Source organism: Liolophura sinensis, chromosome 10 (genome assembly GCF_032854445.1).
Source record: "Liolophura sinensis isolate JHLJ2023 chromosome 10, CUHK_Ljap_v2, whole genome shotgun sequence".
NCBI classification, from domain to species: Eukaryota; Metazoa; Mollusca; class Polyplacophora; order Chitonida; family Chitonidae; genus Liolophura; species Liolophura sinensis.
This window is the reverse complement of record NC_088304.1, coordinates 9,981,234-10,000,567: the sequence shown is the minus strand read 5'-3', so window position 1 is coordinate 10,000,567 and position 19,334 is coordinate 9,981,234. Positions and strand designations below refer to the sequence as shown.

General features: G+C 38.0%; 1 protein-coding gene across 1 annotated transcript in view; it reads left to right on the top strand.

Moving 5' to 3' along the window:
• Nucleotides 1-18,338, top strand: part of LOC135476261 (E3 ubiquitin-protein ligase ZNRF3-like) — a 57,950-nt gene extending 39,612 nt beyond the window's left edge. Inside the window, 8 exon segments of the mRNA XM_064756233.1 lie at nucleotides 9,044-9,118; nucleotides 9,498-9,644; nucleotides 10,352-10,438; nucleotides 10,843-10,869; nucleotides 11,139-11,315; nucleotides 12,849-12,951; nucleotides 13,702-15,234; nucleotides 16,008-18,338. Coding sequence (XP_064612303.1) covers nucleotides 9,044-9,118; nucleotides 9,498-9,644; nucleotides 10,352-10,438; nucleotides 10,843-10,869; nucleotides 11,139-11,315; nucleotides 12,849-12,951; nucleotides 13,702-15,234; nucleotides 16,008-16,066 — 2,208 coding nt within the window. The 3' untranslated portion in view covers nucleotides 16,067-18,338.
• Nucleotides 18,339-19,334: the final 996 nt, after the last annotated feature.

Here is a 19,334-nt window from a genome sequence, read left to right as displayed (position 1 = left end):
AGTATATGGCCCATTGATAACAGGATGTTCAGTATATGGCCCATTGATAACAGGATGTCTAGTAAATGGCCCATTGATAACAGGATGTCCAGTATATGTCTCATGGGTAACCAGGATATTCAGTATATGTCTCATGGATGTCAGGATGTCCAATATATGTCCCATTGATAACAGGATGTTCAGAATATGTCTCATGGATAACAGGATGTCCAGTATATGTCTCATGGATAACAGGATGTCCAGTGTATGTTCCATGGATAACAGGATGTCCAGTATATGTCTCATGGATAACAAGATGTCCAATATATGTCTCATGGATAACAGGATGTCCAGTATATGTCTCATGGATAACAGGATGTCCAGTATATGTCTCATGGATAACAGGATGTCCAGTATATGTCTCATGGATAACATGATGTCCAGTATATGTCTCATGGATAACAGGAAGTCCAGTATATGTTCCATTGATAACAGGATGTCCAGTATATGTTCCATGGATAACAGGATGTTCAGTATATGTCTCATGGATAACAGGATGTCCAGTATATGTCTCATGGATAACAAGATGTCCAGTATATGTTCCATTGATAACAGGATGTCCAGTATGTGTCTCATGGATAACAGGATGTCCAGTATATGTCTCATAGGTAACAGGATGTCCAGTATATGTCTCATGGATAACAGGATGTCCAGTATATGTCTCATAGATAACAGGATGTCCAGTATAGGTCTCATTGATAGCAGGATGTCCAGTATATGTCTCATAGGTAACAGGATGTCCAGTTTTTGTTCTATTGGTAACAGAATTTAAAATATGTGTCCTATTTGTAACAAGACTCAAAATGTGTGTGCCATTTGTAACATGAATGCCACATTTCTCCTGTCCAAAGCAGAACTTTCAGTATTTGTCCAGTGGGAAACAGAATTTATAACTTTTAGTCCTATAGGGAACAGGATTTCCTGCAACCCTGGAGCCCTAGACAATGTATTTTATACCATGATGATAGTCAGTTGTACACAGGTGGACAGGTGTAGGTAAGGGGTGAGGTTAGGTTTGGGTACTGTTGAAGGGTGGAAGCAGGTGGGGGAGGGTGCTGAGAGTAGGGATATCCTGTGTTACTGTAGTAGTGATGAGGTGAAGACAATTAGGGATGTTCGTCCTTAAACGAGTGTTTACCTCTGCGAGTTTAGAAAGTAAGTCTTTCTGCCTTACTCTGTGTAACTCTTCCTGGGGTAAGGCCAAAGGTCACCCCCACCCCACGCCCCTCTCACTGCTCTCTCTTCCCCTCAGGATGGCATTTGTTTGGTTCTGTTGACAATTCCCACTGATTACCATGTCAGCAGCTCATGCATCAAAATGTCAGGCGCACGTGAGAAACCGGAGTTACCTCCTCTTGCCAGTGCCCACCATTGTTACATAAGAATGTACAGTGTTTGCTGTAAAGATTCTCCCAAAACACATGTCCAGTTTTAGAGGCAAATGACAGTTTTAAAATATTACTTTTGGAGCTGAAACTTATTATTTTCTGGTAGGATATCATCTTATCTTCCAAGCAAACCTCAAAACAGCGTTCTGTGAACTGTTAAAATGAGTCATTTAGTCCTGGATGAAGTTTTTGTTCGATTACAGTTATCCATGTTTCGCTGGTCTGTCTTGCAATTTCCAGCATACATCTAGAACTGTAAAACCTGTATTATATTGTGTAATTGTTGTATTGCATGTACATCTTTGTACGTGTCAGTTAAAAATGCAAGGAACATTGCTGTTTTAGTGAAGAATGTTATGTGAAGCTTTCGGTTGAAAACATACCGTGACTTGACGGAGTGCTACCTGCAGACTTAATGACCTCATCATGCAGCTTGAAATAGATCTGTCTTAATTCTCTGGATTGTGTGGGACATAATGAGTTTTTAACCAGCACAAAAATGCAAGTGATTTTGATATTGTATGGTGGAAACACAAAGAGAGCGAAATGTCTTTACATTACGTCAAACTGAAATTTCCGCTTTCTGGTGGAGAGGACTTAATTCTCTAAGAGTGTTGTATAATTAAGAATGTTGTGAGACCCGGAACGTGGCTTGTAAATAGCGAAGCTCTGGATTTGCGTATCGATTTAGGCTTATGTATTGACAAGGGAGCCGTTCCATAGGGTGGGTTTAATGACTGCGCTTAGATCAAAGTAATTGTTGACAATCCACTCGCGACCCTCGTGCTGTGGGATCAAAGTCGGCTGTTCGGGCCACACATGTTGCTAATTGATTGTTGTCACGGTGACAACAGATGTTGCTGACTGGGCAGAGTGATTAGCCCAAGCGCACAATTCAAAACAAGTCAGATGTGAATGACTATATCCCGTTTGATTGGTCGATAATTGATGGATGATATTACGTCTGTGAAACCTCACCAGACATGTGTTGTGATGTTTAGACTTATTGATGTAATCTAGCCTCGCCAGGCACTTGTGGCAGATTAGCAGCTGGGAAACCCACCTTGTAGCCACTGATTGATTGTGGCCAGAAGCTTATCATGGGATTTCGTTCACAAATTTAGCGGGTGTTTTTTTTTCTTTTCTTTTCTTCTGTATTCAGCTGTTTGCAAGGTATTCGAAGCTTTGGCTTTATAACGATGGATGGAAACTCTGCACAGTCTTGTGGGTACAGTATTGTGCATACAGTCTTGTGGGTACAGTCTTGTGCATACAGTCTTGTGGGTACAGTATTGTGCATATAGTATTGTGCGTACAGTATTGTGCGTACAGTTTTATGGGTACAGTAATGCGTGTACAGTTTTGTGGGTACAGTAATGTGGGTACAGTCTTGTGGGTACAGTTTTATGGGTACAGTATTGCGGGTACAGTTTTTTGGGTACAGTATTGTGGGTACAGTATTGTGGGTACAGTCTTGTGCATACAGTCTTGTGCATACAGTATTGTGGGTACAGTATTGTAGGTACAGTATTGTGGGTACAGTCTTGTGGGTACAGTATTGTGGGTACAACTTTGTGGGTACAGTATTGTGCGTACAGTATTGTGTGTACAGTTTTATGGGTACAGTCTTGTGGGTACAGTATTGTGGGTACAGTATTGTGGGTACAGTATTGTGGGTACAGTCTTGTGCATACAGTATTGTGGGTACAGTATTGTGGGTACAGTATTGTGCATACAGTATCTGTGCCATGTGAACGTAACTGGATTAAGTGCACCATGGATACATGGAGGTCAGGATGACGTCATAATTACTAAACTGGCTTAAATGTGACGGTGAATGGGCAAATCCCTAAACTGGCTTAAAACCGGATTTGCCACGTGGTTATGTGAATGCATGCATTTTTACAACTGGCTTTGATTTAAACCAGTTCAGATTTGATCCGGTTTAAATTTTGGACATTGTGGATGAGTTATACCTGGGTTTTTAAGACTGTTTTCGGACATTTTTTACCTAGCGACATATACACTGTAAGGAGTCAAAAAAAAAAAGAGTAAAATTGGCTGTGAAATTGTTTTAGTTATATGGAGACACATGTATATTTTGTGTGGCATGAAGGAGATAGTGCAACGACTGGTTGACCCGTATCAGTATAATGGCTTGGGCGGGGCGGCTTACTTGCCTTCGGTAAGGCATCTTAGTGAAGCAGCACTAGATAAAACAGCAGTGGAAATCCGTCCTGCAGCAAGGAGGCACATTACATGCACTCTAAGGATTTCTTCGTTGTCATATGACTGAAACATTGTTAAGTACGACGTTAAACACCAAGCACTCACCCACTCACTCACTCACTCACTCACTCACTCACGCAGAGTGCCTGGAGTAAATCAGTGACCTTGGCCTCAGACAAGTACTTCACAAATCTGCAGACTTAAATCTGTATTTGAGGTGTCTTTATACAGTTACCTCAAAGAGTGTAATGTACATTTGGTTGAAACAGTGTTGTCCAAATATGCCTGCAGTTATACATTCTGTAATGTCAGATGAAGAGATACATTGTGAAAGCTTTTTTTCTGAATTTGTGATGTAGAATCGTGAAAAACAAGAAGAGGGTTTAAAAAGCAAAATTGAAAAATCTTGTGCGGTTTTTACTTAGTTTTACTTGTTTTACAGGGGAATTAAGATTTTCCTTTTTGTGTTCAGAACAAGGTTTTTCACCAAACTACTACTGTGCACTTCTACTGTTTCTACTTACTGGTCTGTATTAGATTTCTTGTACTGATATAATAGAAACCAACTCATGGCAGGTTTTGGACTGAGCCATCTCTTTATTTAAAGGTGTCAGAATGTTTTGTTCATTAGATATATATTACACACAGAGACAGAAAGGTTTGTTATTTGCTATCCACCTTCAACAGTTTACAGATTATTACAGATTGAATTATGACATTAAAACAATCAGTGTTATTTTCTGAGAATATGTGAATGTTAATTCGGGCCTGCTGTGCCACACGAGAAAAGCTTGAGGGGAAATAGGGTATTTGAGGTGTACGTGCACTAGCTATAATTCATGTACCCATGCGTACTGCACAGCAGAATGTCCCTGTATCTACATGTGTACAGCAAGATAGAGGCAGAGCCAAGTGTTTTTGAGGAGAGCTTATATCTAGTGGGTTAATGATGGCCTGAGATTGGCCGCAGGAATGCCTTGATCTCGTCTAGGAGTGGCTTACTCACCTTTTATATACCTGCTCGTTAGAGATCTCAGGGGCGAGCAGATAGTTCAAGAGATAGCCCTGCCTTTTGGCTCTCGTCTGCTGTCTGTGAACCAAGAGTTACCTGAAACTCCCTAAAAATCAGAGAACAGACTTATTTTTTTTATCCAAGTAAATCTTGAAATTTCTAGGCAGGTTGTTAATTGGTCAATGCTTTAGAGGAGATGTAGAAGGGTGTATATATATATATATATATATATATATATATATATATATATATAGTAGTATGTATGTAGTTACATGTAATTCATCAACTTTTCAAATATTTTTTTTTGAAATTAACATAATTACATTTTTTTTAAAGTATTAATTTACATAAAAAGAAAACATTTTTATTATATTGACAGGAGATTGTGAGTTAATTAATATCTTCCACTTAGATTCAGAGAAAAGATTTTCCATTGATCTGCTTTTATGTCATAAGTACACGTAATAGGTAATGGTTTGTAGCAAAATTTTATTATAATATTTTTTAAGTGAATTTTAAAAATTTAAGAAAAAGTTACAAATGTGTACTTCATGAAAATAATTAGGTAGATGAATGTGAAATGAAGTCTCTTGTTATGTTTTATTATCTATACTGAATTAATCTAACACATTTTTCTCCAGTTAAAAATTTTCACCTTTGTTCGCCACTGCACACTGCTATGATTTATTTATTTATTTATTTATTTGATTGGTGTTTTACGCCGTACTCAAGAATATTTCACTTATACGACGACGGCCAGCATTATGGTAGGAGGAAACCGGGCAGAGCCCTGGGGAAACCCACGACCATCTGCAGGTTGCTGACAGACATTCCCACGTATGGCGGGAGAGGAAGCCAGCATGAGCTGGACTTGAACTCACAGCGACCACATTGGTGAGAGACTCCTGGGTCATTACGCTGCGCTAGCACGCTAACCGACTGAGCCACGGAGGCCCCCACACTACTATGATCAATGTACATGTAACTTATCATAGTTGAGCATGTTAAGGTACTTTTGGGGACATTCCCAGAAAGGTTACATACTGCAGTTACTATACATATTGGTTTTAAAAGTTTTTGAAATAAAGAAATTGTGTGATAATTATAAACAAGATTTTATGGTTCAAAGCGAGGTTAACTTTTTAGGAGAAAAGTATATATACACTAAAGGTACATACATATGCTATATAGATATAATTTGTATTTTAAAATTGGCTTGTCAGGAATAAAGTTATGTCAGTCTTGATTCTGATGTGTCCGTCGATCGTTTTTTTTGTGAAGTTTGATTAATTCGTTATCAGAAAACCTTAAGTGTTGGCTTAAAAAGTATGATAATAAAAGGGTGTTTTGGTGCAGTTTTACATACCAGAGTTTGGGTGAAATACAGGGTGTGTATCAAAATTATCTCCTTAAATATGAAAATAGGAAAAAAGGAAAAGTCACTAGTGGTCAAGAAATAAAGAAAAAAAGTGTGAACCAAAAACATTGTAATGTAGATGGGTGAATGGTTTTATGGCCAACTCACGGCGACCTTTCTGTGGAGTTAAGGAATCTGGAATATTTGTCTGTGTGTGCCTCAATGTTTTCATGCAGAATTCCCAGGGAGAAAAACAACAGAGGTGGAGATTTCTGTTTCTTGTCTTGCTGTTTTTCTCTCACGGCTGTTCTGAACATTTTGCACCCACCCACCAAATCTCAATGCCCTCCTCCCCCCCCAGTCCTCAACTCACTGTTAGCCTCTGCTCTGCTGTTAACCGCACAGCCCCGCAGATGTTGTTGTAGTACAAGCCCCTTAAGATCTTAACAGATTCTGCATGTTCTGGTCACCAGATGGCGGCGTAATCTGTTCAACCAAACCCAAATAGTCCCTCTCTCTCTTTGACTTGCTCTCAAGGCCCAAACATAAAAAAAATTCACTGAAGTTCTTGTAGTTTTTCCTTTGTACAAACATGAGAAGTTTATTTAAAAGAAATCGTGTATGAAATGTTACAATTATGTGTTACTTCTACCAGGATCAAGAGGTGGAAAATAGGCATGATATGGGAGTGAGAAGTCATGAATAGTTTATAATAAGGAACATGTGGTAGCTACTTGTTTCGGGGGGAAAAACTTATGTATACCAGTCTTTGTAATGTGATAATACTGTATTCACTGTTTTGGGTTAGAATGGCTGTTTGCCATACAAGACATTTTAATAGTCAGAAGCAAGAGGACAATATGCAAGGGCAGTTTTTGTTTTGTATCGCCACCTTTTTCTTTTTTTAAACATCTGTTCAGTACAAACTCATAGAACGTATGATTGTCTTGTTTTGCCAATGTATAGCAATGTGGTGTACCAATAGCTGTACCAGTGAGGTGTACCAATAGCTGAACCAATGAGGTGTACTATTAGCTGTACCTATGAGGTATGCCATAAGCGGTGACAGCAAGGTTTATTATTTTTTTTTTAAAAACATCTGTTTACTACAAACTCATATAACATATGATTGTGTTGTTTTAATAATTTTTCTCAAAATGGCGTTTTAAAATTTACATAGAATTTGTCACATGTAGAGGTATATATACAGTGGTAAGTATTTATACATTCATTTTTATTCTCAGTTTTTATGGTAGAAAAAGATACTGCGTAAAACATAAGTATATTACAGTGCACAGCCTACCCTTAATAACCATAAATTTCGTCCATGACTAACTTGCGCATTTTTCCGGATTCTGAGAGTTCTATTGATTTAGGAAAACTGTTTTGAGGATTGCTTGGAACATGGCATGATATTCTGCTATAAAATCATAAGTTTCTGGACCAAAAATAATATTTCATGACATCTACTTGACTCTAAAAATGCACTTTTGTGGGCGAAATTTTAGGTTATTTAAGGTAAATGATGTGAATTTTGAATGTAATTATAAAGGGAAAACTATAACTAAAACTACAAGTAAGAGAAAGATACTTTTCATTTTTGCAGTGTAGCAAAGGAAAAGGTCTATAGTTAGGCACTTGTTTTGAAATTATGCTCATTTTCTAGCTTTTTTAATGAGTCGTACCCTTAGCTGTACCAATGAAGTGTACCATTAAGTTTTGCCAATGAGGTGTACCCTTAGCTGTACCCATGAAGTGTACCATTAAGTTTTGCCAATGAGGTGTACCATAACCTACGTGTATACCAATGAAGTGTACCATTAAGTTTTGCCAATGAGGTGTACCCTTAGCTGTACCCATGAAGTGTACCATTAAGTTTTGCCAATGAGGTGTACCATAACCTACGTGTATACCAATGAAATGTACCATTAAGTTTTGCCAATGAGGTGTACCCTTAGCTGTACCCATGAAGTGTACCATTAAGTTTTGCCAATGAGGTGTACCATAACCTACGTGTATACCAATGAAGTGTACCATTAAGTTTTGCCAATGAGGTGTATTATTAACTGTACCAATGAGGTATACCATAACCTACATGTATACCAATGAGGTGTACCATTAGCTATAACAAAGAGGTGCAACATTGAACAGTGCCAATAAGGGTTAATAGCATTAGCGATACCAGTGATGTGTGTACATTGTATTAGAGAGTTATATCATTAACTGTACCAATGACTATTGGTCATCTGAAGGAATCTTTTGTCATGAAGGAGAAAATTGTTCTTTTAATTTGCCTAGGCTCGTACATATTTTGTTACATACATGCACATGTGTGTAAATCACTGAAACTGGCCACTTACAGTTATTTTGCAGAGTTCCAGTAAAACTTTAGGTTCATAGCATGGATTATCTTTCAGATGAGGTGAAAAAGACCAATTTCTTTGTGGTTTTTTTTTTGTATGAAGTTTATAAACTGATGTAAGGATACGCCTGTAAATTTCTAGGACACATCATCATTGGGTGCATGTTCAAACCCGACCTTGGACTGGAAATTTGTAGATTATCCTGATATCAGAATAAGAGGGACCTTGGTGACAATAAGTGTTTGACCATGCTATAATGTTTAAAAACCACTAGTCTTCTACCAGTATGGTTTGTGTATCTGTACATCACATGTGGGAAATTCCTTAGTAACTTGACAAAGGTTTCCTCCGCTTTAAATACTGACTGCCATTGGTGAAAGTGAGAAATTCTTGAATAGCAAGCAAATAAATAAAGAAGTGAAATTAAACTGGTGGGGAAAACAGTATCAGGTAATTGTTACTTTTGTATAGTTTCCTCCATCAACTGAGCACATGAGCCCAATTCCTTAACTCTTTTAGTCTAGTGTTTGTAGAAACCAGCACATATTTAGAGTTTTTTTCCATGCTGTGTCAAGTTACTGTTTTGTAAATATTTAAATCATGTATGTTTTACTGGAGAGTAAAAAGAAACTTTTTTTTTTTTTTTTATCCACAGGCAAAGCGAGCCATACAACGGGGAGCAACAGCCGTTGTCTTTGACGTCACCGATGATCCAATGGCTGGACAGCAGGTAATTACCGTGGTAACGGATTTCCCTCATCAAGAATTACTGTGACAAAGGGACTAAATGTGACCCCCCCCCCCCCCACGTCCAAAAAATAATAATAATATGACATATTGTGATGATTTCAGCCAAAATAAGAAATTTTTTTTCTTCTGAATTCTGAATCAACGGAAATCAGTCTGCTTGTTTATATTAGTGTGATAGATTTAAATGTTATTCCTTAATTTCTTTGGAAATTTTTTGTAAGTAAACAGTGGCTAGGTGGTCTTCTGCCATTTTCTGCCATGAGAGATCTCTTTAATTGTGATAATTGATGCAACAGAACACGTAATCTGATTAAATGTTAATCCATTATTTTAGAAGTTGATTGGATTGTTTGTTACAGCTGAACCAGGCTAATCTCCGCTCACTGGACAGACCAGTTGTGATCATTCGCGATAACGAAGCCAACAGACTTATGCAGATCGTCAACACTCAAAAAGTGGCGCGAGCTCGCATAGTGTATTCCTCACCGGACGCCATGATAACTAAGGTCAGTGAGGTCAAATATTGTTGTACTTCTTGAGTTGACAAAAAAATATCTTTTTTTTAACATTTTGTATATGTTTCCTGGTTTTCAAAGAATGTTTCATTTAAACGATGGTGGCCAGCATTATGGTGGGAGGAAACCGGATAGAGCCCAAGGAAAAACGACGATCATCCGCAGGTTGCTGACAGACCCGTATTTTGTACAGTACAGCCTTATCTGAAGTTCATGATTTATGAAGATGTATATTTATGCAGATGTATTGGATCTTGATCTGTTTTCACCATAGCCAATCAGCGCTTGACCAGTATGACTCGAATAAAATGTTTGATGTTTGCTGGTCCACTCATATCCCTGATTCTAGCCTACATGTGAAAATGTCATCTTAAGTGCAGCCTTAAAATGAAGCCAATACATGAATACATATATATATAAATAAATAAATACATGTATATAAATAAATAAATACATGTAAATAAATAAATGAATACATATATATAAGTAAATGAATACATATATATAAGTAAATAAATAAATGAATACATGTATATAAATAAATAAATGAATACATGTTTATAAATAAATAAATGAGTACATAAACAGTCTTTGTTCAGTTTCACTATACTTATGGCAGGACGGTTACTATAGAAACTGTTTAATAATATAGTTGACCATAAATCCTAAAATTATGTTCTCTGTTTTTGTTGACACAGGGCGAGAACAAAGAGTATTTTGAGATGGCTATTTTTGTAGCTGTATTCATCATTTTTTGTATTATCTGCATTGTTGTGATACTGAAGGTAAGTTGTATTTTCAGGTTTAGTTTGAGAAATTTTTGTCTGGTATCTAGCAGGAAATTTTTCTTCAGCTACATTTCAAGTTCTTTTCCTATAAAAATACCAGACTGTATTTGTATAAACGAAATAATTGTGAGATTAATATGTAAAGTAAAGGCTGAAATTATATCAAGTACCTAAAGACAAATATTGTTTTGTTTCTTATTCCAGTCTTATAATTTGTTTATATCTGCAGTATTAGGATAGAATAGGACCCTACTGTGCCGTTATTGAAGTGTCAGTGTCCTATAGCAAGGGACATCACTCTGGTGCTGTAAGCCTGAGACTCTCAAGTGGTATATTTAAACTTGAACCAGGATATCGAACAAGTACCTAAAACTAAAATAACTTGTTTGTTTTTGTTACAGTTAAAATGGAGGCACAGACATAGACAGGTAAGGTTTCTCTCTAATGAATAAATTTTGATAACTTCTGCATTTTACTGCATGTTATTTTCATTCTTTCTTTTTGTCAACATTATGTTTGAGTACATTTCTTTGGTTCACTGATTTGGACTACCAAAGGGTAATAAAATTTTTATATTCAATTAAAGTTTAATCTTAATCAGAGGAAATTAATGTTTTCTCTAAAATTTTCATAACATTCATTAGTTTTGAATAATCTGATGTTCTTTCATGTAATTTGTGTGTCTTTCCTGTGGCAGGTGTCCATTCCAGAGTTAGCCAAACGCGCAGTTGCCAAATTAGAGACACGGAAATACAAACTGGCTGTGTCAGAGGTGAAGGTATCCCCATCTTTGTCTTTGTCCCCTGACCACTACAGCCAAAGCTCAATGTACGAGTCGTGTGCAATTTGCCTGGAGGAGTACAGAGATGGACAGGTCAGTCTGCTGTGTGTCAATTTCTTTGCAAGAATCTTGTCTGCTGATGTCATAAAAATTTGTTTATTTAACAAAATTTTATCATAATTTCTTTTTTATAACATATTTTTGACTTCTTTATAGTTATCCTTATAGCAAGCATAATAATAAGTATAATAAGAATGGTGTTTAAGGAAGGATATTTGATTAATGCAGAAAGAAAAAAGAAATTAGTCCAACAGTAAATTAGTACTTAAAAAATAAAGCACTGTGACGTAAAAGAAAAAAAAATCAGTCAGAAATTCAGCCCTGAAAGGCTCCAATTTATTATAGCCACGAAGGCTTCCACGGTACATGCTCTTCGGTCGTGGCCGCCATGTTGAGCAGTTACGTGTAGGCCTACGTGCATGTCCTGCTTCATACTGGAGCAGTAGAAAGATGGCGGCCACGGCCGAGGAGCATGTGCCATGAAAGCCTTCATGGCTATAATTTATCTATTCTAAAGCGAGTAGGGGCACGTGGTGGTGGTGGGGTGAGTGCGGAAAGCAGGCCTTTAGGCTGGTATCTCTTATTCGCACGAGACTTGTTCGATAACAAATAGAATCAGCCTGGACCTACGTTGAGTATGAAATTAATACAGTTAGCTTCAAGACTCCCAACGACGCTAGGCCAATGTGAGAAAAGGAGCTGGAGTCTTTCGGGGCTATCAGAAGTTTCTACATAATGTGTTGGTGAATTGGTATAAAAACTAATGTTAAGCCACACATGCGATGAAAGATGAGTCTTCAAATGATGTCCAATGATTTTTCAATTTGTCAGAGTTATATATGAGTCTTTCATGCTCATCACAGAATATAAATAAACGAACATCAGTGAATATAACAGCAAATCTAATTTCCATTATAATCGTGCCTCTGTGTAATATAGGCTACATTTTGCTGACAACTTTTCGCAGAAAAATTTCCCTTCTGAAATTCTATTTTTCTATGTCCATCTCATGCTGGCTTCCTCTCTGGCCGTACATGGGAAGGTCTGCCAGCAACCTGCGAATGGTCGTGGGTTTCCCCCAGGCCCTGCCAGGTTTCCTCCCACCATAATGCTGGCCGCTGTCACATAGGTGAAATATTCTTGAGTACGGTGTTAAACACCAATGGAGGCCTCTGTGGCTCAGTCAGTTAGCGCGCTAGCGCAGCGTAATGACCCAGGAGCTTCTCACCAATGCGGTCGCTGTGAGTTCAAGTCCAGCTCTTGCTGTCTTCCTCTCCGGCCGTAAGTGGGAAGGTCTTCCAGCAACCTGCGGATGGTCGTGGATTTCCCCCAGGCTGTGCCAAGTTTCCACCCACTATAATGCTGGCTGCCATCGTATAAGTGAAATATTCTTGAGTACAGCATAAAACACCAATCAAATAAATAATTAGACACCAATCAAATAAATGAATAAATAAATGTTTTTCTATGTGCGTGTATTTCATAATTAACTTATAGGACCATAAATGGACATTGTAGAAATAAATCAATCACTGACTTTGTCTGTGTTTTTATCTTTTTCCTCAGGAGTTGAGAGTGCTACCTTGTTCCCACGAATTCCATCGCGGTTGTGTTGATCCCTGGCTCATCACAAACTGTACCTGCCCTCTCTGTTTGTTCAACATTATTGGTAAGTTGTCTTTAAATTCTGGGGCAGAAAAGCATTGTTTATTCCATGATATAACAGGATAGGACATCGGATCTTAAAGCTTGCTAAACTTGTATTATGACGTCATCCGCTTGAAATGGAACGTCATGAAACAAAATGTGTCATCTAGGTGTGAAATAACAAAATGGAACAACAAAAGTGACATCTAAATAATTAAAATGGTTGTGGGTTTACCCCGGGCTCTGCCCAGTTTCCTCCTACTCCTAATGCTGGCTGTTATCGTATGAATGAAATATTCTTGAGTACAGCGTAACACATAAATGAGATAAATCAATAAATGATATTATATATATAAACAATAAAGTAGGATTCTATTCTTCCATGGTGCCTGCAGAGGGGAAGCAGTATTTTATGATGCCTGCTGTAGTTTTATTACATATTTATTGTATAAACAAATTGTTCTGTGAGGTTTTGCACAAAACACCATCCTCTTGCAGGGTGTATAAGCTAGAAAGTTGTTTTAAGTGCTCATGACCAGAATTTTGTTGCTGTGGGACAAACCGCCCTGTTAATTGTGTGTATGAATATGTAAGCTTTTTGGTTTTTATCGCACTCCTACACCTGATTGCAGAGAGGAGAAGAAATAGAGAGAACAAGAATAAAAAGTTTCACATAAACCTTTTGTTAAAAACGTAAATGTGTCTTAAAGGTGCCTTCTGTCAGCTTTCGTTATCTCCTAAGACAATTCTCTTTTTTTTTTTCTGTCCACAGCTCACCATCAGAACCCATCATCGGTGCGGCCGGCTCGTGTCTTGGTGTCTGGTGTCGGTGGTGGGAGTCGCACCGTTTTACCCGGTGCAGCACGCTTACATGGCAGTGCCAGTGACAGCAGCGTCTCACGCTTCTCGCACATTCCTGACTCGGAGTATCACAGTATTCACTTGATGCGAACTTGTCCGTCTTGCGAGGGGACAGTCGCATCGTCGCACAGCCCTGAGTCAGCACGATCTTTCTTCCGGGAATATGCGCCCATGCCGGGACACAAACCGGCGAGACATAAGAACAGTTCGTCGGGGAACTATGAAAATGTGATGCCACAAAGACTTCGACAGGCTGCGGGCATGGCCAAATCTTGTACAGACTCCTCTATTAATACTGTCTTTCAAAACTCAGGGATTTCAAACTGTTATAACACTTCAACATCGGCGGATTCATGGCAGTACACCAGGAAAAGCGGACCGTCTAACCCTGTGATCCTGGGCCATGCCCTCGTGTATGTTCCACAAACAACCAGCTGCGGGGCATCATGGGAAAGCGACCCGGAATATGTGTTTGCCTCGGCGGCCGAGAAGCAAGCTGTGATAAAACCCAGACGCGACGCCAGGAACGGCAGCACGAGCGATTCTAGCATGGACTGTGATTTGTGCGCAGCGCATCTCAACAGCGATGTGACGCTCAACATCAGCAATCATAGTACATGCGGCAGCATAGATAGAGTTTTGACGGACGTCAGTAGTTATGACTCGAATGTTTATCAGTGCCACTCTCCGGATAATTTGCATAAATCTCAGGAAGAAGCGGCCGATCATCAACCTGGGCCACCGAAACTCCCCGCAGTTCGCCTCAAACCATCCTGCCTACGTACTGCCTCTGTCGTGCATCATCATTCAATGGGAGAGCACTCTGACCTGCACCGCACTTCAGTGGGAGACAACTCTTGCACATCGCACAACCGGCTGAGTTTCTGTAGCTCGGCTTCAGACATTGTACATAATTCGAGAGGGCAGCTTGTGTCATTAGGTACTGCTGGGCGTCAGACAGGGCTCTGTGACTTATGCAATAGCCCGGGAACCTCTCAAGTGTCTCTGGGTGAAGTTTCTAATATATCAACAGTATTAAGTGACATTGGCGGAAACATGACGGACAGTAACCATGACAACAGTCAAGGATGTCTGCTCAGAATGGACTCTGTGCCGTGTTCGTGCTGCACATCGGGTAATAATCGTAGCACAGGGTCTCTCCATTCCTGCCAGTCAGACCAAAGTTTTTGTGGAACTAGGGCTGCTGTATCAGGCCCTACTGTTAGTGATTGTAGTGCAGTGGTTCCCCCAACCTCTCAAGTGACTCCCACCCCTGGAGAGACGGCCAGGCGGAACCCCCCACCCTCTGCCATACAGCTTGGGAACAAACTCATACCTTGTCAATCTTGTGTCAATCAGGTTGAACCTGTGAAGGGAAACAACTCACACAATAAGGGGAGTAACTCTCCACGCCAGTCAATGGTTCTCTTCACAGAACAACAAGGTAACTTTGTAGACATTTAATTTAAAAAGAAAAGAAAAATAGTTTTTTCCTTGTTTTTTGAAATTACAGCATGAAAACTTGGTTTATGTTTTCACTTACTATAACCTTTTCAACCGTTTGGCATGTTTGCAAGGAGTTTATTCAAGCATATTCTGAAGACATAACTCTTAATAGACTGGTAATGTTATGCTTTTTGTGAGACCCTGAAATTGGCCAATCCGACCCATGTAATTTTGTCTTCAAAGCCAAATTAAAAATGTACATAAATTGCACTGTAAGCTGCTCATTCAGATGCGTAAAGGTTGAAGAATTAGGGTGAATGATTATTTTGTGTTGGAAAAAATACATGTCATTGTGGAATTGTGGAGCATTAATTTCTTCAGTGAGTTGTTTTATTGCCGAATTATTTTCATTAATCGGATAGTTTTGTTGAGAAATAGGTTATTTTCCATCATGTTGTACTATAACAAAATCTGAGTGATCAAAGGTTGACTTCATGCACATGTAGACAAAGGAATCATCCAAATATACAATGAATGTGAGGAATAAGCATCCTTGTATTGACAAGGTGTTGCAATTTTAACTTTTTTTATGTCACATTTTACAGGTAATTTGTTTTTTGTTTACCTTTCTGAAAGTTTCCCCACCTGTAGATGTGTGTTAGAACAACCAGATGTCTGGAAAGACCTGGCTGAAACCAATGCATGGTTTGAAAATTTATATTTCTAAAAAATTAAATTTCTTATTTTTTATGGGTTTTTTTGTCTTTCCAGGTTCAGTCACAATACCGCTCGAAGAAAGTGAAAAATATGACCCTGTCGATGGAGTTTAACCAGGACAACGACCTTTAAACTTGTTTGTATCCAATCAGCTGCTGGCTTGGGGTTGTTGTTGCTGTATGCAGTGTTATCCAATGAACTGTGGTCATTTTGTACCCTTTGATACTCTTCTTTGCTATCCAGTCAAATCTCCATGGCAACGACCTTTACCCTTACCCTGGGATCCCTTCCTCTGTAATGATCGCAGCTGCATATTTATGAGAAGACAAGCTGAAACAGTTGCATTTATCTTTAGTGTGATACCTCAAGAATTTGATTGGACGCTTTCTGTCGAAGTGAAAGGCACACAACGATGTGCCGAGTGGCTGGACCAAACAGTGCTGAAAACAGATTTTTCACCCGAGATTAAAAAAGTTATTATTATTATTACAGTTATTATTCTTCTTATTGATATCTGTTACTTTGTTGCTGTGAATATACATGTAAGTTGTATATATATTTATTTATGACGAGTGCCAGGTATGGTAAATCATATCCCTTTGGAAAAGTTTGTTGAATTAAAAAAAAATGAATGCACAACTGTACATTCATGCATTCAGTAATACTATTTTCAGAGTCTTTTTCTCTGTTGGAGATTTTTCATCAGACTTTCAATAAGAAATTATGAAATGATCAAATGAACTTAGTTAATTTTTTCTATATTTTGTATAACAGCAAATTCACATGGTTGCCACCTGTGTAACTCTCGAGCCATAGAGTACTAGATTTAAATATTCAAAACAGTACATAAATCAAGATCTGAAAGGATGATATTATTAGCTGTTCTTAATGAAAGTTTGTTCCATTTTTAATATTCAAATTTCAAATTGTTTTAGAACTATTTCGAACTGTACTACGGTAAGGTAGTAGCAAATATTTCATAAAATATCAAAATATTTGAGAGTAATCAGTTTTGATTTATTCTCTTGCAGTTTTTCTTAAAACAACATATGAGTATCTATTATTTTGAAAACAAATTGTGGATTATGTAACAATTAACGAATGCCGTTGTGCCAAAAAAAAGGTTGTGTGTTTGACAAGGTGGTGTGCATCAAGCGAATGGATCAAGAAGGCATGTACAACTGTACCTGAAGTCTGATATCGTATTTCTTTTTTAAGTTAATTTTACTCGAAAATATAATGTGGGAGATTAAGACCCAACTTATTTTTTAACAGAATAAATATTCAACAAAATGATATTTGTAATGGATGAAAATCCTTGTCATTGACAAATAATGTTTTCAACCTCAGTTCTGAATTTTTTGTAAACTATCAAACTTCATGGGTTATTGTGTGAGCCACAACTTTTAGAATTGGGAACTTTGTAGTCTGAACTCACATGCAAATAAGACTTTGTACACGACTTCACTTATATTAAAGATGTTCATCAGTGAAAGAAATTGTAAGAAGCTTTCATGGTCAGTACCATAAAATTCAAGGTCAAAGGCAAATACTGTAAATCTTCAACATTACTGATCTTTAAAGCACTTTCTTTCAGTGGAATTTATGCATTCAGTTCTTTTGTTAATGGCACTAAAAACCATTTGTTTGTGTCACTTCAGATGCAAGCTTCATGAAACTGTTCGAGTTATTTCTCTACTCCCCATACTTCTCTTGGAATGATTCAAAATATTTGTCTCAGAGGCGTTTGAAAAGATTGAAGAATTAGTGAGAGGATGTTTGACACTATGTTGTAAAAGGTGATCACATTACATCAAGTGGATAAAAGGATTGTGCAGCTCACAAAGTTTTTGTTTTTTACATCTTTCCATATTTTTTTCACTGAAAAAAAAGTATGCATTCAGAGTGTAATTTCCAATACGGGTATACTTATTACTGTAACTACATGTTCCTTTTTTTTTTTCTCTTGTTAGTAAGGCTCTTCACATTTCAGTCAGTATTCCAAGATCTGTTTATTTCTGAACACTTTCAAAAACAATCTGCCACTGTTTAAGAAATGCTCATTTAGCCCCTAACAGATCTGATTGTTGTGAATTTTATTGTCACAAAGTGAGAACCTGAGAAAGTAATCATGTTTTTGTGGTTTTATTTTTTCTAGTGAGAACTGTTCAGATATTTTTTTTTTTCGGTGAAAAAACTCTAAAATTAAATGCAGAGCTTCTAAAACTGTTGAAAAGAGAAATGGATATGACAGATTTATGTCATGACCATAAGTTTTGCAAGAAAAGAGAGGTTAAAGAACAAAGGGAGATAACTGACATACAATTTGTTAATCAATGACACCCTGGCATTCCACTCTCAACAGCATGTATGGTAAATAAAGAACTTATATGATGATAAACATGGAGTTTGTTGGTAATTTGTCTTTTATATGCTGATCCAGTTTTGTATCCCACCCATTGTATGTGAATGTCACCCTCAGCTGGCCGAGATATGTAAATTCAACATGCTGGCAGGGGCGGTGGAAAGAAAGTGCTTCACACCTGTAAGTAGGATTACATATAACTTGAATCTCGAGCTTCCATATTGGCGTTGTTACCTCAGGATGCACACTGCCCAATGGGGAATTAACCTGAAAACGGATTACTTTAAAATGTCCTTACAGGAAGAAAGAAACACAGCTGTAACTACATGTAAATATCTAATTAACTGTACTGTTTTCCAGGTATCTTTCATACATTTACAGTATCTAACATTTTCAAGAGAAGACAAAAACAAAATAAACTGCTACAGTGATGTCTCTTCTCTTTTTTTTTTTGTGAACAAAAAAGGGGGAGCAACTCCACATTGAATAAAAACTATGCAAATCTCTTAGTACCATAACTGAAGGTACTTGTGCAGCATCACATGAACTCACTTACTTGTAAATGGGAGTGAGTTTGGCCAAATAGTTAAGACACTTGTCCTCTAATCTCTAGGAGAGACAAGGTACGGGTTCAAATCTTACCTTGGGCAGGTTTTTTTTTGTGGATTGCCCTCCTGTCACTGTTTGTTTGACCTTGGTGACAATAAGCAGTTGCAGAGTCTAACTGCTTGTCTATCACCAGTTAGATGTGCATATTTGTAGGCTCATGTCACACATGGGAAAGTTCGTCATTTACTTGCCAGAGGTGTGTGGTTTGCCCTGAGCTATCCAGTTTCCTCAACCCATAAGGTTGACTGCCATTGCTTAAGTTAAAATTCTTGAATCAATCAACAATCAAAGAAAAGATTCAGCTTGTTCGAGAGTGATAGATCCACGTTCAGTCCTAGGTCGAGTCACACCCAAGACCTTAAAAGGGGAAGTTATAACTTCCTGGCTTGGCATTCAGCATGTAGGGG